At 43.8% G+C, this 22844-nt stretch overlaps 1 protein-coding gene across 2 annotated transcripts in view; it reads left to right on the forward strand.

Annotated features, from left to right (window-relative positions):
* The first annotated feature begins 406 nt into the window (after window positions 1-406).
* Window positions 407-22844, forward strand: part of rap1gds1 (RAP1, GTP-GDP dissociation stimulator 1) — a 33468-nt gene continuing 11030 nt past the window's right edge. The window contains exons 1-7 of one of the 2 annotated variants that reach the window (XM_072375873.1): window positions 407-739; window positions 5507-5614; window positions 9059-9181; window positions 10963-11088; window positions 15726-15872; window positions 19068-19196; window positions 19575-19700. In XM_072375873.1, the coding sequence (XP_072231974.1) occupies window positions 736-739; window positions 5507-5614; window positions 9059-9181; window positions 10963-11088; window positions 15726-15872; window positions 19068-19196; window positions 19575-19700 (763 nt within the window). In that variant the 5' untranslated portion in view covers window positions 407-735. The remainder of the gene's footprint in view (window positions 740-5506; window positions 5615-9058; window positions 9182-10962; window positions 11089-15725; window positions 15873-19067; window positions 19197-19574; window positions 19701-22844) is intronic. The other variant, XM_072375874.1, reaches the window with a different exon arrangement.

Consider the following 22844-nt stretch of genomic DNA (forward strand, 5'->3'; position numbering starts at 1 on the left):
CCCTGGACAGGTCGTCAGTCCATCAGGTCCACACAGAGACAAACGAGACAAAAAACCACACACACGATCCTAGGGACAATTTTAGAGACACCAGTTAACCTGACATGCATGTTTTTGGACAGTGGGAGGAAGCCGGAGAGAACCCCCGCATATACGGGGAGAACATGCAAACTCCACACAGAAAGGCTCCAGCCGGGAGGTGTTGAACCTGGAACCCTCTCGCTATGAGGCGACGCTGCTAACCATCACGTGCAGCCGCCCTGAAAAACAGTCATGCTTAATTTAAAGAGATGTCATATCGCCTGACATTTTCGAGGTTCCACTGCCACCTGCTGACAATTTTCTACATGTTCATAAATGCTTTATTTTGAAGGTTGTGACCGGAAGTTCTACCTTTCATCCCGTCTTCTAACTTAACTCTGATATGTTAGAGTGAGCCAGCCTTTCAGGGAATCGCCAGTCCGCGGCTTTTCACTATTGATGTGGCCATGAGAGGAAGTCTGATGCGTTAACCTGGTAGTCCCCGGTGTAAAGGCAGCTGCACAGCAGCATCTATCTGAGCGGGACTATCCGTCGGGACCGGTGGCTGCTGTCGCTACTAAACTGGTTTGCTAGCTAGCTAACCCCAACCCGCTAACTTCACGAGCCGAAGAGTGGGGCCTCTGGCTAGTGCGATTCGCTTTACGGACACACTCTGATACCCCGGTTTATTTTCCGGAGCAAGATCTTGCTGAGATGGGTGAGTAGACAGTCAACCAACCCACTCTGAGCCGAGTTGGCAAACCAGAGTAGTCTTCACCTTTTAGTTTAAGCTGGAAATGGTTATTGGAAGACGCCTGCGAGACGCAACGTGTTTGATGGTTGACGTTGTGACACATATTAGTCTTACTTCATTCTGTTAACTTTACCGATTTCCGTTTTAATACTGTTAGAAAAAGCTGACTCTAACCAGATTCGTGTATTCACGCGCGTGCGTGCGCATTTCTCGGGTGGGGTAGCTTCTCTGCTTCTCCATCCACTGTCCGCCCTCTACTTTCCCTCTTGGAGCAATGCTAGCTCTTCAAATATTGTATGTTGCCTCAGCCATCACACTGCTCCTGTGTGATGCAGCTGGGACTTGGACGAAGGTCCCAGCTGTGAAATGAATGTACACCCCCTGAAATGGCAGTGTGCTGCTGATGGTGGAGAAGGCACTCCTCCATCTCCACAGCTGTTATGCAAGAGGATTAAGCAGCCCACTTTCTGATGCAGTTTATACTGCACTTCTCCCTGTGATATTAGTGTTTCTACTGTTAAATTATGGTGAACACATACTGCTTATGATTGCTTGAGCACAAGCTTTGACTGTTAAATTTTTACTGTTACATCTTCATAGAATTGTGTGCAAACTAACTTGAAATATATGTTGTAAATTCATTAAATATCATCACTATATCACATTGAACCGAATCTAGATAAATTTGCATAACATGGTCTATGAGATGTTTCTAAGATCTGATCCCTTATGTCAGTTGATAGAAGCCATTCAGGGATGCAGGGATGTGGTAGTGCACTAAGCAGGTCACTGCAACACTGTCTGCAAACCTTACGCAATTTTTCTGCACCTATTCAGCTTAGTTGTTGCACATGATTAAAATGAAATCATTTATAGATTCAGCATCTATTCGCAACATGGCAGCAGATTGATGACATGTAGTGCTCAGAATAGAGTAAAAAGAAGAGAAAAGGAACACTTTGAAGCATGGGAACACTGCATAGTAGAAGCTAACCTTTAACCTAAGATGAATGAGATGTGTAGATTCTCAGTGGAGGAAAATGCTTATCTAAAAAAAAAAACTTAAAACTAGGACTGGACGATATGGGAAAAAAAAAGTTTTTAAAAATTCTTTATATCAGTCAATATGGATATATATATATCGGGTCCATAATTTTTAGCATCCACATGAACCCCTTATTTTCCACTGTGCTTATTGGTAGCTTGTCTTTTGCAATATAATAAGCTACAGCATTTGTAAAATCACGGTGTCTCTAAGATTTTTTTGTCATACGGCGCTGGATAAAGCAGACTCTGTGGTCTTCTGTTGCTGCTGCACAGGCCTTGTGATTGGGGGAAGATCAGCACTTGTTCCGGGCTGTCTTTGCAGAAGTTTGCATTCTCCGCGCTCAAACGGGTGGTGCTGCTTCAGGTGATGATGAAGATTAGTGGTCTTCCTGTCTTTGTCGGAACATGTGCTCGATGTAATTTGCAGTGCACACTACTATGTTTCGTGTTGGACTTTGAAAAAAAAGCAAAATCCTTCAATGTCATCAACAACGTCATCCCTTACGCCTTGCGTCGTCCAAAGAAAAGGTTCCTGCGATTGAAAGTGTGACTGTGACTGTTTTTAATTTCCTCAGATCTTGTTTGACACTTTCTTACTGCAGTTCCCTTTTACTTGAAAACAGGAACAACTTGAGTAAAATATCATACTTAAAGCAGCAAGTTACTTAAGGGAGGAATGAAATTGGGTAGATTTAGGATAACGGATGATATTATGTGGTCATTCAGCGTCTGAAATAGTGTCATGACCAAATGAACAGGTACATTAGCAAAAAATTCAGTGGCTAATCCTTTGGTTTATCGGCCAAAATAACCATTGAGATAATGCGGTATTGTTGAATGCAATTTTACAGCAGAGGTCAGAGCAGAATGTGAGGCTTTGAATATATTTATATGCGGTTAATGGATTCAAGTCTGAATGTAACTCGAGAAGCATTTGATCTGAAAATTCTTCTTGTTTTGTATAAAAACATGGACATATCTTTATTTATCGACTTAAAAATAAATGTTAAAGTTTCGTGATCCTGTTAGACGATTGTTAAGTTCTATCACTCATCGTTACATGGTTAATGAAGTCCCGCCCCTACTTGGTTCTGATTGGCTGTTTTTGGTTCTGAAGTGTCTGTTTTCATCCATCCATCCATCATCTACCGTTTCTCTGGGGGTCGGGTCGCGGGGGCAGCAGCTTTAACAGAGAAACCCAGACGTCTCTGTCCCCGGCCACTTCCTCCAGCTCTTCCGGGGGGACCCCGAGGCGTTCCCAGGCCAGCCGAGAGACATAGTCTCTCCAACGTGTCCTGGGTCTCCCCCGGGGTCTCCTCCCAGTGGGACGTGCCCAGAACACCTCCCCAGGGAGGCGTCCAGGGGGCATCCTAACCAGATGCCCGAGCCACCTCATCTGACTCCTCTCAATGCGGAGGAGCAGCGGTTCTACTCCGAGCCCCTCCCGGATGACTGAGCTTCTCACCCTATCTCAAAGGGAGAGCCCAGACACCCTGCGGAGGAAACCCATTTCGGCCGCTTGTATTCGCGATCTTGTTCTTTCGGTCACTACCCACAACTCGTGACCATAGGTGAGGATGGGAACGTAGATTGACCAGTAAATAGAGAGCTTCGCCTTCTGGCTCAGCTCCTTCTTCACAACGACGGGTCGGTGCAGAGCCCGCAACACTGCAGACGCTGCACCGATCCACCCGTCAATCTCACGCTCCATTCGTCCCTCACTCGTCCACTTGGGGAAGGATCTCATTCCCGACCCGTAGAGAGCATTGCACCCTTTTCCGGCTGAGAACCATAGTCTCATATTTGGAGGTGCTGATTCTCATCCCAGCCGCTTCACACTCGGCTGCGAATCGCTCCAGTGAGAGCTGAAGGTCACGGCCTGACGACGCTAACAGAACCACATCATCCGCAAAAAGCAGAGACCCGATTCTGAGGTCGCCAAATCGGACACCCTCAACGCCCTGGCTGCGCCTAGAAATTCTGTCCATAAAACTTAGGAACAGAATCGGTGACAAAGGGCAGCCCTGACGGAGTCCAACCCTCACCGGAAATGTATCCGACTTACTGCCGGCAATGCGGACCAAACTCTGGCACCGGTCATACAGAGACCGAACGGCCCCTATCAAGGGGTCCGGCACTCCATATTCCCGGAGCAACCCCCACAGGACTCCACGAGGGACACGGTCGAACGTAGACTGGTTGGGCGAACTCCCATGCACCCTCAAGGATCCTGCCGAGGGTGTAGAGCTGGTCCACTGTTCCACGGCCAGGATGAAAACCACACTGCACCTCCTGAATCCAAGGCTCGATTATCCGACGGATCCTCCTCTCCAGTACCCCCGAATAGACCTTACCAGGGAGGCTGAGGAGTGTGATACCCCTATAGTTGGAACACACCCCGATCTGCCAGTCCAGAGGCACTGTCCCCGATGTCCACACGATGCTGCAGAGGCGTGTCAGCCAAGACAGCCCTACAACATCCAGAGCCTTGAGAAACTCAGGACGGACCTCATCCACCCCCGGAGCCTTGCCACCGAGGAGCTTTTTGACCACCTCTGCAACGTCTCCAAGCTCTCCGACTCTGCCTCTTCCGAGCACGTGTTGGTAGGATTGAGGAGTTCCTCGAAGTATTCCCCCCACCGACTCACAACTTCCCTAGTTGAGGTCAGCAAAGCCCCGTCCCCACTGTACACAGTGTTGACTGTGAGCCGCTTCCCCCCCTGAGACGCCGGATGGTGGACCAGAATCTCTTCGAGGCCGTCCGGAAATCGTTCTCCATGGTCTCACCGAACTCCTCCCAGGCCCGAGTTTTTGCCTCAGTAACCGCCGAAGCCGCAGCCGCAGCCCGTCTGGCCTGCCGGTACCTATCAGCTGCTTCCAGGGTCCCACTGGCCAAAAAGGCCCGATAGGACTCCTTCTTCAGCTTGATGGCTTCCCTCACCACTGGTGTCCACCAGCAGGTTCGAGGGTTGCCGCCACGACAGGCACCTTACGGCTACAACTACGATCAGCCGCCTCTGCAATGGAGTCACGGAACATGGCCCATTCAGACTCAATGTCCCCCACCTCCCCTGGGATATGGTTGAAGCTCTGCCGGAGGTGGGAGTTAAAGCTCCTCCTGACGGGGGATTCTGACAAACGCTCCCAGTAGACCCTCACAATACGTTTGGGCCTGCCAGGTCTGATCGGCATCCTCTCTCACCAGCGGAGCCAACTCACCACCAGGTGGTGATCAGTTGACAGCTCCGCCCCTCTCTTCACCCGAGTGTCCAGGACATACGGCCGCAAGTCAGACGATACAACCACAAAGTCGATCATCGAACTGTGGCCAAGGGTGTCCTGGTGCCAAGTGTCTGTTTCAAGTTGGTTAAATTGTGTGTTCTCACTCTCCACCAGATAAACAGGCATCAGACGGGGAGAAATGCTAACACCAAAGCAGTTAACATTCTATTTAGATTAGGATGTCACATATGCTCTTGTATTAAACTGGGAGATGACAAATGTACATTGCACTTGAAAAATTTACCTCAGCCCTTGAATATTTCTTTGCACTGGTTTTGAATGGATTTTTACTGAAGACCTAACAGGTCAGGGAAGAAGTCATTCAGATAGCATTACTCTACTTCTGTCATGTGGTTGAAGATGTTGAGAACTGACACGTCTGATGTGATGAACTACTTTTAGAGAACCTGAGTGAAGCCCTGGAGAAGCTGAAGCTGGCCTCTACAGACAGCACCACTGACAGCATGGAGAGCTGTCTGGACTGCCTGCTCAAGGCGCTCGCCAGCAACAGTGAGTACAAAGTATAGATTTCCACTTGGTGTGCAGTAGAAACACTCATCTCTTTGTCTTTAAAAAAGAATCTGCCTACGCTGATCCAGAACCAGCACAAGTATATTTTCAGGATGACTCAAATATGACTAGAGCAGTCGTTAGATGAGGTCTGGCTTGTGCTCCAATGTGTGAGACATTGTGTGCCAGACAGCTGAGCAGTGAGCCATTCTTTCCCAGCTTCCTGTGCTTTTGCTGTTGCATGTTTAGCTGATATTGGTGTTGATGAATAGCTGGCTGTATAACATACACAGTTCACCATAATAGTTGATTTAACCTAACGTGTTAATCTTAATTTAACACCATCGCCTCACAGCAGAGGGTTCCAGGTTCGATCTCCAGCTGTGTGGAGTCTGCATGTTCTCCCCATGTATGCGTGGCTTCTCTCCGGGTACTCCGGCTTCCTCCCGTCGTCTAAAAACGTGCATGTTAGGTTAACTGGTGATTCTGAATTGTCCCTAGGAGTTAGCGTGGATGGTTGTTTGTGTCGTTTGTCTCTGTGTGGCCCTGTGATGGACTGGCGACCTGTCCAGAGTGTACCCCTATAGGCTCCAGCCACCCTACGATACTAAAATTGGATTAAGCGGGTGTAGAAAATGGATGGATGGATGTTAATCTAAATGAACTACTAACAAAGGTGCCTACCCACCTGGCTGGCCAACCTACTCATTGATTTGTTGCCACGTTGTTTGCCTGTTTTTCGTCATTCTTCCCAGATTTTACAAATGGAGATTTAATGCTTTGCTGTCCTCACTTTCAGTTGGATTACAATTCACTTGTTAACAATTAGTTTAATCTCAAATCAATATATAACCACCCATTCCTTTGTTTTCATCAACAAAGAGAAACAATCAGTTCACTCTGAATTCTTTTTTTTAATTTACTGCTTTGTGTTTTTAGCAAAAAAATCTGCATCTTTTCAGCACCATAGCATCTCCCGCTAACAGTGGCTTAGCCTTAAAGCTACGCAATGCAAGCTCAAAATGAGGAGAAATGAAATATGATGTCTTTGTATTGGGATGCACTAATAGCTTCTGACGGTAGCATGCTAATCAGTTAGTTCAAGCTCATATTGTTGTGCATGTTTTTTAAGTTGAACGTCAGAAAAACTTGTTGGAAACAATGGTATTAGGGTTTTTTTTTTTTAGCTTTCTGTTAAATGGCTTTTGTGCCATTTTTGACATGAACCAGGTCTGTCTTCAAAGAACAAACGGGTCCAATTCTAGCCGACATGAAAGAATTCCCTCAATTCAATTCAATTTTATTTATATAGCGCCAGATTACAACAATTGTCATCTCAAGGCACTTAAGTAATATAGTCCAATTCAAGCCAATTGGAATTCAATTCATTGTAATCATAATCCAATTAATTCATATAGAGCTAATTCAAGAAATTAATATCCTAGCTAAGGAAACCAACAGATTGCACCGAAATGTGTCTTCAGTCCAATCTCCCGTCCTGAGCGTGCCTGTGGCAACTGTGGAAAGGAACGACTCCCTTTTAACAGGAAGAAACCTCTGGCAGAACCAGACTCAGGAAGGGTGGCCATCCGCCTCGACCAGCTGGGGTTTGAGAAGACAGAAAAGAGGGAAAAGAGGGGGGAAAAACACCATAACGCCATTCAAAGGATATCTGTTGGAACAGGGAAACATAGGTTAATAACCACAATAATGTCACATGTACATAAAATCAATTTTGAAATTAAACAGGGGGAAGAAGAGAGCAAAGTGAGGAAAGGTGTGACAGATGAGGTCCCCCAGCAGTCTAAGCCTATAGCAGCTTAACTATGGGATGTTTCAGGATTACCTGAGCCATCCCTAACTGTAAGCTTTATCGAAAAGAAAAGTTTTAAGCCTAATCTTAAAAGTGGAAAGGGTGTCTGCTTCCCGGACATTTACTGGCAGCTTATTCCACAAGAGAGGGGCCTGATAACTGAAGGCTCTACCTCCCATTCTACTTTTAGAAACTCTGGGAACAACAAGTAAACCTGCAGTTTGGGAGCGAAGTGCTCTGTTAGGAAAATATCTTACAATTAAATCTTTAAGATATGATGGAGCTCGGTCATTAAGAACTTTATATGTCAGAAGAAGAATCTTAAATTCTATTCTGAATTTAACAGGGAGCCAATGAAGAGAAGCTAAAACTGGAGAAACATGATCTCTCCTGTTAGTTCTCATCAGAACTCTGGCTGCAGCATTTTGGATCAGCTGGAGGCTTTTCAGAGAATATGTGGGACAGCCCAATAATAAGGAATTACAGTAGTCCAATCTTGAAGTAACAAATGCATGAACTAGTTTCTCTGCATCACCCTGAGACAGGATGTTCCTGATTTTAGCAATATTACGAAGGTGAAAGAAGGCAGTCCTAGAAACCAGTTTTATATGTGCGTTAAATGATAAATTCTGGTCAAAAATAACTCCAAGGTTCCTCACTGTAGAACTAGAAGCCAAGGAAATACCATCTAGAGTAACTATATAACTAGACAATTTCTCCCTGAAGCGCTCAGGTCCAAAGAGAACAACTTCAGTTTTGTCTGAATTTAAAAGCAGACAGTTCTGAGTCATCCAGGTCTTTATGTCTTTAAGACAGGCTTGTAGCCTGACCAACCTGTAGGTTTCATCTGGTTTCATAGATAAGTACAGCTGAGTATCATCAGCATAACAATGGAAATTTATGCCATGCTGTCTGATAATGTTACCTAATGGAAGCATGTATAAAGTAAAAAGAATCGGTCCAAGCACAGAACCCTGAGGAACTCCATGACTTACTCCAACGTGTGAGGAAGATTCCTCATTTACAAGAACAAACTGGAATCTATCAGATAAATATGACTTAAACCAGCCTAATGCAGTTCCTTTAATCCCAATAACATGTTCAAGTCTCTGTAACAGAATGCTGTGATCGTCATACTAAGCTGAAAAAATAAAAGGCTGAAGACAATTTTTTTGTCTTTCTTGTTTCTATTTAGAAACTGCTACACTCTTTATTACAGCCATGCGTAAAGTAGCTTACAATGGCAACCGTTAACAAAGCCTAAACCAGTCTTATGAGCATTTTCTGTAAAGCAACGTTCAAAAAGTTCGCATCGGTGCAGAGGAGATGTTGGAATTTGTCACTCTATGTCCAGATGAAGTCTGTGCATCAAGAGTGACCTGAAGGCTGTTCAGATTTTGTAAGGTCTAATAGTTTTGTTATTGATTATTGACAAAAAATGTTGGACTGAATGCAGACTGCACAGAAATACAAAGTGAGATATATGCATCTCATTTAATGTCCATTGTTGTGATGTTTCCCCATCAGTAACCCTAAGTTTCAAAGTGGCATGGCCAAGGACCAGGCACAGAGGGGCTTCGAACATCTTTGTGTTAACATTATTAACTTCGGCTCTTCTTTTCCTCCTCCAGATACCGAGGCCAGCATGAAGGTCCAGGAGATGGGCATTCTTCCCATGTTCCCCAACCTGCTAAATCCTCAGTCTTCCTGTACCCCTAAAGTAGCCAACATCATTGCTGAGGTGGCCAAAAATGGTGAGATACACTTTCTAAGCTCATGCATCACTTTCTGTTGCTCCATTTATCATTTATTTTTCTGTGTGTTCTCAAATGATTGGATTGTTTGCAGAGAAATGGAGGAACCTGGTTAGAAATTGATAATGAGGTCATTCATAGAATCAAACAATAACTTATTCATCAATAACAGGTGATTTAAGAGCAGGGCTGGTTTCAGAGGAACTGCTTGGTGTTTCAGAGTCAAACTGTCAGTGTTATTGTGTAAGCACACAAAGCTTTTATAACTGCAGTGTTAGTTTTTACACCATTTTTTTTTGCAATAAAAGCTTTTAAAGCAGAAAAAAGCAGGCGTGAAAAGAACCTGAGGCAAGAAAAGGTTATGATAATGAATGGGTTCTTAGCTCCCAAGACTGCAGCTAATGATCACTCGCCAGTCGTTTGCCAAGCCTGGCAACGACCCGCTGGCATTTATCTGTCACTGCTTCCGGAGGTGTCTGCAATCAGCCAAGTGACTGCCGTGCTACAGACTATCCACCAATTTTCTTTATGCAGTTGGACTTGATTATTTAAAGCTCCATATTATAACATTTAATGGAAAAAAGGCTTTTTTCTGTCTATTTGATTACATTTTTAATTGTCGTTTTAAAGTTTCAATTATCATTTCTTATGCTTGATTATTTTTGTTTTCTATTTTTGGTCACATGAATAGAAAGCGTCAGTCTCTTCAGTTTTTTTTATATATAGTACCAATTCACAACAAAAGTCTTCTCAAGGCACCTTTTAAGAGAAGGTAAAAAAGCTGGATTAAATAGCAGTTAAATATTCCAGTTCAGTTCTATTGAATATATTATTAGATACGATTATAATCCAAACAAGTTGTTTTCAAGTCAATAAAAAGGCTGACATTACAGGGCCCATCTCTACTATGACATATCTGCACATAGTTGACAGGAATTGTTTAAGCTGACCGTGATCTGGAATTTAGTGGCTATTGTGACTGTAGACTGTGTAACAGTGGACTACCCAAAATATGTGTACGCATACTCATATAGTTCTTATAAGAGCACTCCACACCAAGATCAAAGTATGAGGAAGATCAGTCGGATGACAACAGGACACAAGTGATGTTCAAAGTAATACTTTGACCACAAACCACAGCTCAACTCTGACCACAGACTCACCAGTAAAAAAAAAAAATAAATTAAAAAAAACAATACGAAAATCCAAACAACAGATGACATAATAACCCAAAAACAGACAACTAAACCTAGTGTTTTAACCAAAACATCCATCCATCCATGCATTTTCGGCCAGCAAAATATTTTCTGTAGGTCACCCAGGTCTGCAGTTCCACTCACATGCAACTGGAATCTCCTATGTCAATAATATTTGCTGACATTAACATCATAGATTTTGTTGCAAAACCTAAGCATCAGCACATCAAAATGGGATTATTTTGGTTGGCAGATAAATAAGAAAGGAGAGGTTGAAAACTTGATAACATGGAGGAGGCGACTGGTTGTATTTTCAGCAAAATGATGGTAGTCTAAGGCACCTTCACCAGTCTAAAACTAACGAGGACAGATAATGAACAGAGAGGACAGTAAACTAAATTTAACAGTCCACCTTTTCTCCATTTTATTGTTGATGATATATAACTGAATATCCTTAGGTTTTGAATCTCAGACCAAACATTATAGCAAAAGATGTCTCTTGAGTTGATTTGAACTCGCTTTATTTATTTGAACAAAGCTATAGCACAAGCTGACCTGTTATTCAATATCTTTACTTCTCTCCAGAGTTTATGCGGAGTCCCTGTGTGGATGCCGGCCTCATCCCTCCTCTAATTCAGCTGTTAAGCTCCACCGATCAGGAGGTTTTACTGCAGACCGGCCGAGCTCTTGGCAACATCTGTTATGACAGCCGTAAGTAGGATTTTGCTTTGGTCAGGGAACGCTGAATCAGGTGCTTTGTCATCACTGTCACAGAGCTAATAGAAGATGGGTAATAAAAATAAATCTGTTGGTCGACACTTCAGCTGATTTCTTTAATTTTGAGGACTGGATAGAAGCTCATAAATTGCTTTGTTATTGGAGTTTTAATCAGCATTTGTATTTTCAGTGTTCATACTGCACAATACAAACCAACACAGCTTAAACTGAAAGTGCAAAATGTCATATTGTGTTTTGTTTTAGATCAAATCATCCCTGCACATGTTTGAGTTTGAATACAGAATAAGAAGATGTGCACAGTTAAGCCCAACAGTTATTGTTATGATTTTATTATTGAGTGGACACTATAAGGCAAAACTTTCTCTTTAAACTACCCCAATTTTGAAAAAGTTGAGATGCTGTGGGGGTACAAACAAAATGCACTGTTTTTGCAAACGGCATAAAACAATTTTGTATTAACAATGGAACATATTAGATATGAAAAGTGAGACATTTTACTATTTCATGAAAAATATTAGCTCATATGGACTTTTGTGCGAGCAACGCATCTAAAAAAGTTGGAACGGGGGCCATATGTACCTAATAGAGCATCCTATCTGCTTTTAACAACCGTCTGTAAACAACTGGGAACTGAGGAGACCAGCTGCTGGACTTTTGGGAGAGGAATGTTGTCCATTCTTGTCTTATAAAGTATTCTAGCTGATCTTCTTTGTTGTATTTAACGTTTTATGATAAACTTTTAAATTAGTAAAAGGTTTGGACTGCAGGCAGGTCAGGGCTATTTTACTACAAAGTCATGTTGATGTAATAGATGCAGTATGTGGCTTTGCAATGTCTTGCTGAAATATGAAAGGCCTTCTCTGAAAAGATGTTGTCTGGATGGGAGCATATGTTGGTCCAAAAATTGAATCGACCTTTCAGCACTGACGATGCCTTTCCAGATGTGCAGGTTGCCAGTTGCATAGGCACCAATGCACCCTCATACCATCAGAGATGCAAGCTTTTGAACTGAGCCCTGATAACAAGCTGAGTGGTCCCTCTCAGTTTTCCTCTTTGCCTCAGTCCATTTTAAGTAAGCTTTGGCTCAGAGAAAACAAAGTGCTCACAGACAATGATTTCTGAAAGTGTTCTTCCACACAGTGATTTCCATGACAGAATCAGGCCTGTTTTTCATGCAGTGCTGTCTGAAGGTCCAAAGGTCCCTTCCACACAGCGTTGTCTCCAGATTCTCTGAAACCTGATGATATTTTGTACAGCAGGTGATGGAATATTCAAAGTCTTTGAAATTTTATGTTGAGGAACATTATTCTAAAAATGCTTCACAATTTGTAGACGCAGATTTTTGCAGATTGCTGAACCTCCCTCCATCTTTACTTCTGAGATAGTCTGCTTCTCTAAGGTGCTCTCCAGCTGCTTTTTTTTTTTTCAGAACTACTTCCCTTTCCAGCCTTTTTTTGCCCACTTCCAACCTTTTTAAGACCTGTTGCTGCCATCAAGATCAAGATGAGCTAATGCTTTAGCAAAAAAAAAAGAGAACATATCAATTTTATTCAATTACCTTATTTTCCGCACCATAAGGCGCACCTAAAAGCCTTAAATTTTCCCAAAAAAACGGCAGTGAGCCATATAATAACATAAATAAATTCCAAAATCTGTCATGGATACCGCCATTTTGAGCTTACCGCGGGGAGCACCGAGCATTCATCGGGGCATTTAGCCTCCTCCGCATCACTCACCACTCTCCCTTCGCGCCGCTCACCGCCACGTTCACTTTTGCCGTGCCTCTTTGCTCTCGTACATTGGAAATGAATGGCAACTGGCCACTTCCGTCGCTCGCTTTGCGTTCGGTGTGAATCCAGGGTTAGGCGGATCCCAGCCATTCACTCTGAATGGGGCGGAGATTGTATCGAGCTCGTACTTAGCGACTGAACCGTGTCATCATTAATGCTGTCCCAGTGAGTCTGTTCTTCAGTCTGAGGTGGGTGATGCAGACCAATGTGCAGTTTATAAGTTTATAAGTGTAAAAACGACCGTCGGACCATTTCCTGCTGACACAGGGACGTAATACATGCACTACGTGTGCTGGCAGCGATAAACCAATCAGAGAACATTATATATATATATATATGTACGCCTTATAATCAGGTGCGCCTTATGTATGGGTTAAGTACAGAAACGGACCCCATAATGGAGGGTGCGCTTTACAATCAGGTGAGCCTTATTGTGCACAAAATACGGTAGTTTTTATTGCAATATATATATTTTTTTGACACAGTGATTCCAGCTTTTTGATGTAGAATAAACGTTATACATTGCATTAAATACGTGAGTACAGCAAATGGAGTTTGTTATACTTTTATGCAATTATAGACAAAAACTACTCTGAAATAATGTTTAGGTAAATGTTTTTTTAGCTGAAATGTGTGAAGTTACATGACAGACTAATAACTACATTTCATGATGTCTGTGGACCAGAAATAAAACTGAGTTGAAAAGATGGATGCAAGCAATGGAAAATGGGCCAGTTTAGCACGTGATAACTTGCACCCAGTTCAGTGATTTGCAAACCAAAGTCAAATTTATCTGACAATGATCTGATTGTAATTTAAAGTGCTTCATGTTGCACTTCTGCAATTTCTGCCCTAAGACATTTCATCCAAGAGTTTACAAGTGAAGTGTTTGAAGACTGACCCCAGGGGTGAGTTGCAGAGTTGAGGCCTGATTTTGCTGCAAGCTTTAGAGGCTTTAATCACAGCTGTCAGTTCTGGCACATAGTTTCTCATCTTGTTGAAAAGCTAGCTAACTGTGCAGTCTGGTGGGACTTGGCATTTGTTAGAGTGGAGGGGGGCATGGTTGTATGGTGAATGCTTGAGGAGTGTGAAGACGCAGTAAGGCTGATAAAACAGCTCATTGTCATCTCAGCAAATTTGGCATTCTGTTCCCGCAGCGTAGAGAATGCATGCTCACTAAAATGAGTGGATAGGGATGACTGAAAAGATCTGCTCTGTCATATTAAACGGGTTAATTCATTAGGGGTCTCAGTTCGTGTTACATGTAATGATGTAAATGGGAACATTCAATTAAGCTTTTTCAAGATATCCAACCTTAAAATCACACACGTCATCATCTACCAATGAGTGAAGTGTTGATGCCTGCTGTGGACAGACACAGGACACCATTAGGTACTTCCCCTGACTGCTTCTCACTGCCTCATTTGGAAAACCTTTGTACCCTGAACATGATGAAATAGTGTCAACGGGAAAAGTGAATTACAGTGATCACTTATGGACATTGTCCTTCTGAATGCACTGTGGCGATCAACTGTAACCACTAAAACAAATGGTGAAGAACATAACCACAGACGGTGAGAAAAATATGGAAGTAGAGTTTTTTGGCATTCAACCATCCCCGTCTTTGTTCAAAGGAGTGTGAGACTCTGGGCATTCCTACTCTGTGGGGAGCAGTCCACACCTTTTTACCACTGTGTAGCAGGGTTTTTGACACTTGACTGCAAATTGTTCCAGTGTGCACAGTAGAGCCGTGTTTGGTGAAACCAGAAAATGTAAAATATGTCTGCAAAAATCCGAGTTTTCCAGACTGGATGCCCTCCTTCAGAGATGGTGGAATCTGCCAACCACAGCACTCCTCCTGACTTGCCTTAGAGAAAGGCCTGAATGGATGTGAGGGGACACTTTTGTCTATGGACTTTTAAATCAGTGTCACATCTTCTGTTTTAGCACGTGCCTCAAGATTCTCTACAGCTACTTTGTTACTTTTAAAAACTAACGTGTAGTTTTCACTTAAAAGCCATGAGGAGAACTGAAACAGCAATATTATGCACGTGCCACTGCAGTGTTGCTGAGTTGTTTCATGCCACCACAATTGAACAAAATTAGTGGGTGTGCTGAAACTGAGAGGGCTGACTCATGCCTGCTTTGTCAACTATCCCGCCAGACACAGCCCTCCTACAGAGACTGTCATAATCACTGTGTATTTGATGTTTGTCTAAAGAACCAAATGAAAGGGTAATGCTGATGGAACCTGTCATGAATATCACAGACCAACACCGTTCTTCACAGGACGAGGATCTGGAAATGGACTCAGCGGCCAAAGGCTTGACTGCACCAAACATGTTTACTGGTTCCAGTGCCTCTTCTTTTATTAGACTGCAGGCATTTGTTTGCTTTTGATTGTGTAAAGTTCTATTTCTTGGCTACAGCAAAGTGATGCATGTGCAGGGAGAGCTTCAGTGTTATTCTTTAACTTCACACACTGGAGGAAAAAAAGTGGTTTTCTGTGCAGTTGCAGCATTTGAGTAATCCAACTATTGGTTCAGATGATTAGAATAATAATTACTGTTTATCACATGGTCCACGAGCCAAATTTGAAGACTGTAGAAGACTGTAGCTCTCACAATTATTTCTATTCAACTTGTTTTATTCAGCATTGTCACTGTTCACAGCCTTTGTTTATAGTTTAATTGATTTGTATAGCATCTGCCTATGATTTAAGATTGCTTTTATGTATCTTTTTCACGTTGTGGTTATTTTTGCTTTGCTTTTTTCCTTTGCTTTGTGGTTGATTTGTGTCCTGGCCTCTTTGTTTTGCAGATGAGGGCAGGAGTGCAGTTCACCTGGCAGGAGGGGCTCAAATAGTAGCTGAACACATTAAATCCCTCTCCCAAAATACTGAGCCGGAAAATGAGAAGCTCTTGACTGTCTTTTGTGGCATGCTGATGAACTATAGCAATGATAATGGTAATGACCATCATCCCCCAAGAACCATTGTTAACTCATCTCGACTAATCAGGGGATGTCCTCTTTCTTCCACACAGACAGTAGGGTTGAACTGAACCAGAGGATTCTGTGCTTCTCTGCTTTTAGATCTGTCTCCTGTTCTTTCTGTCACGTTCTTTTGCTTTTTCAACTTCACCTCTGAGGTAATCTCACATTATTAATATTTGGTTTCATCCTAGCAGTACGTTCCTCCCACTGTTCCCCTGTGAGTTTGCAACATGCGCTGGGACTCAGCTGGTAGATGATAACATGGTTCAGAGGAGTGCCAGTCTGTCGGCTGGTCGTGGACCCAAATATCTCAGCAGCTTTTGGATTAAGTGCCATTACATTCTGTACAGATGGTTACAATACCCCCATACCTTCAAACCAAAATGTTTTTTTGTTGTTGTTTTTCTAGCACCGCCAACAGATTGTCACTTATGTGGACAATTATATGAACACTTCTAAGAATTGGCACTTTTGTCTCCCATTAGATGATCACTCTGGTTATTCACTGACTTTCTGTTGCACTTTTGGTGCAACTATATAACAAGTCCAAATCAGAAAGTTGGGACTGTATGGAAAATGTGAAAGAAAATAGTGTAAACTCTTTGATTTATTTAAATTTTATAGCGGAGATATTTTGTCTCTTGCACATCAGAACTTTTGTTAATACACATCCATTTTTGCATGCTCTCTTATTGTACATCCAACACCTATAAGACACTCAGCACTGAAAGTGAGGAACAGTTTCAGTTGTTATTTTGTTTCATTCTAAGAGTCATTGTATTTTTCTGCCATCCTAACTTTTTCTGATTTGTGCTTGTAGCTTTTGCTCAAAACACTTGTGAGCATCAGTCGTGTTTTTCAGAACTTTTAGCATATTGTTGCACTTTGTTAATGAATAGCAAGACGTTGGTGAGCTTTAAAGGTGTTTTTAACCAGCTGCTTCCTTCTCCTTATGAGTCTTGGAGCTAAACCAGTCTAACCCTGTCCTGACTCCTGCTCTGTACTTGTTGAACTGTTCCTTTGGGGTGCAGGACATCAATCGTGAAGCGGTTCTCTTTTAATACAGGAGGTTTTTTTTTACCTGTGCTCTGTTCTGTTCACATCTACATTATTTGATGGGTCTCTGCATTCTCGTGTTTTACCTGGTTTGTCCTACAGTCGGGGCTTTGTGATAACGAGGCTGGTTGAGAGCAGACAGTTTGTAATGACACAGACTCAGAGCTCCTGCCAGGGTGTGTGTTGGCGTTGGGTCACAGATGGATTTGTTTGGCTCGGTGATGGGAGGTTTTGGGTCACACTAACAAAATGGATCCGTTCTTATGGTGTCCTGCAGCTTTTAGCATCTGGCTGACGCTTCATGACGCACTACTAATGAGAAAGCTTCATGCTAACACTGGAAGAAAGTGCCCTGAGATGACTTGTTGTGAACTGGCACTATACAGACACACTAACCTGAAGAGAAATGATTAGCCTCATTTGTAATGGATGTCATTGTGTCAGGAAGCAATGTTTTAAAGCTGCTGTACCTGAAATAGTGGTTTCATGTACAAGACATGAGAGTTTTGGTTTATTAGCAACGTGTAGCAATTCCTTCCGTTTTGTTGGTTCCATGCAGGAAACTGCTTTCATCTCAGAACTATTTTACTTTCTAATGGCTGAAAGTATTCAGCTTGTGCTTTTACACAACGTTCTTCTTCCAGTATTTATTCTGCAAGCCTCTGACAGGGTCATGACTTGACTATTTCCCCTCCCCTCTGCTCTTCTCCTCTGCCCTGTTATGATTCTTGATTCTGATTGACTTTTTTTGTCACATGGAAATTAATCAAAATGATTTCTTTTTGCTCTTCACATGCTTCTGATAACTTCCCCACTTACTGACAAATATATCTACCCCTTTCTTTTACATTCTTAGGAAATTTAACTGTTAAGTTTTAATACTTTTTTTGTAGATTGTATCCTAATTTGTTAAATCATTTTTGGTTACTAAATTACAGTGTCAGCACATGATTTGGAATAAACGTACTATGGTCACCGATGTACAGTGCTGCGCAGAAGTCCTGATCCACCCCTCATGTCTTCATTTTTTGCCTGTCAGATAATCTTGAACTCTTTTAAAGTAGTCTTGATCAAACGTTCTCCAGCTTTCTGAAGGTCTTTCAGAGTTTTTCTTTGGACATTGGCTGCTTTTTCACTTTTTCACAAGATATATTGTGTTCCCATTTCTTTAGTTGCATCTATGAAAAATGCCAAAGATAGCACAGTTTGATAGACAGAAAATAGTGTTTTTGCACCAAAAACGGGATTCCCAAAGAGCTATTAGCTGAAAGTGGAGGACAAAAGAAGAAGTGTCAGGCCTAAGATGAACAGGATCTGAAAGTGATGTCCTTAAGAAAGAGGAAAAATCCAGCAAAGACCTGACAGGACCTGAGAGATGCATCTGGACCTTCAGCTGGCAACAGGTCTTATGGAGGGATGAAGCCTCCCCAGAGCCCGGACCTCAACATTATTGAAGCAGTGTGGGATCATCTGACAGAGAACGGAACAAAAGGCAGCCAACATCCAAAGAAGAGCTTTGGGATGTCCTTCAAGAAGCCTGGAGAACTATTCCTGAAGACTCCTTAAAGAAATGACAGAAAGCTTGTCTCAGAGGGTTCAGGCTGTGTTGGGGAATAAAGGAGCTCAGACCAGATATTTCCTTTAAAGCTGCTGAGAATTGATAAAAAAAACTCTGTTTCTGCCTCATATTCTGGATTTATATTCCTGTTTCTACATATTTAAAAGAATTACTGCACATATTTCCTGTTTTCCTGGTAACGTATAAAGAATTGAGGAGTGGCTCAAGACTTTTTTAATAGTTCTGTAGCATAAAAAAAATCTCAATGTTCTGGTGGGACAGGCTGTGGCAATGAAACCCCAAAGAGTGCTGCTTTAGACTGTGGTGAACATTTAAAAGTTAGAATGTGTTATTTCTTCTTACAAAAACCTTTTCAAAGTAAGTTACGTGCTGTCACATGTAGTCGCAGGACACGGTGCTAAAAGGGGATTAAAATGGGACTTATTACCGTAAGTGTAGCATATTGGCTGTACAAATGCTTGTCCACAGACATATTGACTGTTTAGAACAATGGATGGACTGCCGGTCTTCTTGTGTCTTGTCTATTTTTGCAGATTCCTTACAAGCCCAGCTGATCAATATGGGTGTGATCCCCACTCTGGTGAAGCTGCTAGGCATCCATTCCCACAACACAGCCCTGACAGAAATGTGTCTAATTGCCTTTGGGAATTTGGCTGAGCTTGGTGAGTATATCATTGTTGGGCCTTTGTCAGGCCGTTTTGTGTGAGATGTTCTGTCTCACTTGCTTTCTTGATCTCTTGTTCTCAGGTTTATTGAAAAAGAACTGTGAGGTTGGCCTCCATTTATATCTTGGGGAGCAGATTCTCGAATGGACACTGACACATACTTTTTTTTTTTGGTCATTTGTTTGCCAGATCTGTTTCTCTTTTACTCTGTTGCAATTTACCTTCATCAGACTTCCAACAACACTGACTAAACTACTCGTCATGGTGTTGCCAGCCTAATCTCTCCTCCTGCAAAAACTTGAGGCATCGGTACACCCACTCAGAGACTTTGGAAAGCAACATTTCTGATCCTTTTTGTCACACTTGTGTTTTCAGAGTCCAGCAAAGAACAGTTTGCCTCCACCAACATTGCTGAGGAGCTGGTGCGTCTTTTCCAGAAGCAGACAGAGCACGAGAAGAAGGAAATGATCTTTGAGGTTCTGGCTCCTCTTGCTGAAAATGGTAATGTTACTTTTCTCCACTTTTATTTATTTTCTTTTTTTTTTTAAAAGTCTCCCAGTAGTTTGATTCCATGGCTGCCTGCCTAACGATCCCGTTTATAGGTTCTGCTAACGTCTGACACATTTGCGCGATGATGTCATGTGCATTCTTTTGGCTCAGAATGTTTCCAACATGGTGTCGAGGCAGAAGCGCTCCAAAGTTTGGTTATGTTTCACCAAAAAGGACATTCAAAACTTGAGAGTCCTGCAATGTAAAACTTCCAGGTCCTGTTGACTGTAATAATGTAGTTAGTTAGTTGACGAGGATTGCAAGAGTGAGGCAGGCTCAGAGGCAGGCTCAGAGGTAGGCTCAGAGGCGGGCTCAGAGGCGGGCTCAGAGGCAGGCTCAGAGGCGGGCTCAGAGGCGGGCTCAGAGGCGGGCTCAGAGGCGGGCTCAGAGGTAGGCTCAGAGGCAGGCTCAGAGGCGGGCTCAGAGGCGGGCTCAGAGGCAGGCTCAGAGGTAGGCTCAGAGGTAGGCTCAGAGGCGGGCTCAGAGGCGGGCTCAGAGGCGGGCTCAGAGGCGGGCTCAGACGCAGGCTCAGACGCAGGCTCAGAGGTAGGCTCAGAGGCGGGCTCAGAGGTAGGCTCAGAGGCAGGCTCAGAGGCGGGCTCAGAGGCGGGCTCAGAGGCAGGCTCAGACGCAGGCTCATAGGTAGGCTCAGAGGCGGGCTCAGAGGCGGGCTCAGACGCAGGCTCAGAGGTAGGCTCAGAGGCGGGCTCAGAGGCGGGCTCAGAGGTGGGCTCAGAGGCAGGCTCAGAGGCAGGCTCAGAGGTAGGCTCAGAGGCAGGCTCAGAGGCAGGCTCAGAGGCAGGCTCAGAGGCGGGCTCAGAGGCGGGCTCAGAGGCGGGCTCAGAGGTAGGCTCAGACGCAGGCTCATAGGTAGGCTCAGAGGCGGGCTCAGAGGCGGGCTCAGACGCAGGCTCAGAGGTAGGCTCAGAGGCGGGCTCAGAGGCGGGCTCAGAGGCGGGCTCAGAGGCGGGCTCAGAGGTAGGCTCAGAGGCAGGCTCAGAGGCGGGCTCAGAGGCGGGCTCAGAGGCGGGCTCAGAGGCGGGCTCAGAGGCGGGCTCAGAGGCGGGCTCAGAGGCGGGCTCAGAGGCGGGCTCAGAGGCGGGCTCAGAGGCGGGCTCAGAGGTGGGCTCAGAGGAGGGCTCAGAGGCGGGCTCAGAGGCAGGCTCAGAGGCAGGCTCAGAGGCGGGCTCAGAGGCGGGCTCAGAGGCAGGCTCAGAGGCAGGCTCAGAGGCAGGCTCAGAGGCAGGCTCAGAGGCAGGCTCAGAGGCAGGCTCAGAGGCAGGCTCAGAGGCAGGCTCAGAGGCAGGCTCAGAGGCAGGCTCAGAGGCAGGCTCAGAGGCATTTCTGACAACACCTCTGTCATTTCAAAATGACAGAGGTGAAAATAGATAAAATGTTGGTGTATACTTGAAGTTAAAGTGTTACTGCAACCAAAGCCACTTGTACTATATTTGTACTGTATACAACTGGATGAGAATCGATAAGGAACAGAATTGATGAGCGATATCGATAATGGTACCGGAATTGCTAAATTTTTAACAATTCCCATCCCTAGCCACAGGTGTATAAACTCAAGCACCTCGGCATGCAGACTGCTTCCACAAACATCTGTGAAAGAATGAGTCGTTCTCAGGTGCTCAGCTGCAATCCAAGCCATACATCACCAAGTGCAATGCAAAGCATAGGATGCAGTGATGTAAAGCTGCCGCCACTGGACTCTACAGCAGTGGAGATGCGTTCTCTGGAGTGACAAATCACACTTCTGGGTCTGGGTTTGGCGGTTGCCAGGGGAACGGTACTTGTCTGACTGCACTGTGCCAAGTGTAAAGTTTGGTGGAGGGGGGATTATGGTGTGGGGTTATTCTTCAGGAGCTGGGCTTGGCCCCTTAGTTCCAGTGAAAGGAACTCTGAATGCTTCAGCATACCAAGAGATTTTGGACAATTTAATGCTCTCAACTTTGTGGAAACTGTTTGGGGATGGCTCCTTCCTGTTCCAACATGACTTCACAAAGCAAGGTCCATAAAGACATGGATGGGCCAGTTTGGTGTGGAAGAACTTGACTGGCCTGCACAGAGTCCTGACCTCAACCTGATAGAACACCTTTGGGATGAATTAGAGCAGAGACTGTGAGCCAGACCTTCTGTCCAACATCAGTGTCCAACCTCACAAATGAGCTTCTGGAAGAATGGTCAAAAACTCCATAAACACAACTTCATAGAGGCTCACCTCACTATATTCAAAAATACAATTTCTTTTACTCTCACAGTAATACGGGACAAAGTGCGTCCCTTTCCAGCTCAAAACCAGCGATGTCACATGATTTTCAGTTTTTCACCAGCAGTCCAGACTACCAGTTTATAAAGCTTTAGTTCATTATCTTCTTTTCTATCAGAAGAAATGAAGCAGAGACTGTTCGGAATCTGGGCATAATTTTGCAAGTAAGAAAAAATGTTCTTATGTTTTCCTGCAAATGTTCTTACATTAAATTTGTAGTGATCCAGGTGACACTGGCTTTCACCCATAATATTAAGCTAATTTTGGTCTGAGTAAAACCCCTCAGTATTCAATATTTGCACTATTGTCCAAGTGAACGCCTTCCAGCAATGATCTACTCAGTTTTGATGACTCATTGGAGGCGGTAACCATAACGATGTCGGACCATAAACCAACCAGTTAACAACAACCCCTGTCTTACTGTAACATTCAACCCACAGTGCAATTAAGTTTCCCGGAACCACGATGGTTGGGTATTTGTCTCATAAAGTGGCTTAGCCTTCTCGTCTGCATCTGTTTGCTGGGCGTCTGTCATCTGCAGCAAACACAGAGTGCTGCTCAGGATACAACACGTGTGCCAAACCTTGTCAGTGTCAGTTGAATTAATCTGGGGGGGTGGATCATAGAGACGGCATAAACTCTGCAGCTTTACCATAATAAATCCTCTAATTATACCTATATGGGTCATTTTGTTGAATCTTGTTTGTGTGAAAACAAAACTAAGAGTCTCAAGATTTTTAACCTTTTTGTTCCCCACTCTTTCTCAACTGCTGTGATTAAGAAAAGTTGTTTCAAGGCCTAATCTCAATTCCTTCCCCTGT

This window comes from Leuresthes tenuis, unplaced genomic scaffold, assembly GCF_036924035.1.
Source record: "Leuresthes tenuis unplaced genomic scaffold, fLeuTen1.0.hap1 SCAF_22, whole genome shotgun sequence".
Taxonomy (NCBI): Eukaryota; Metazoa; Chordata; class Actinopteri; order Atheriniformes; family Atherinopsidae; genus Leuresthes; species Leuresthes tenuis.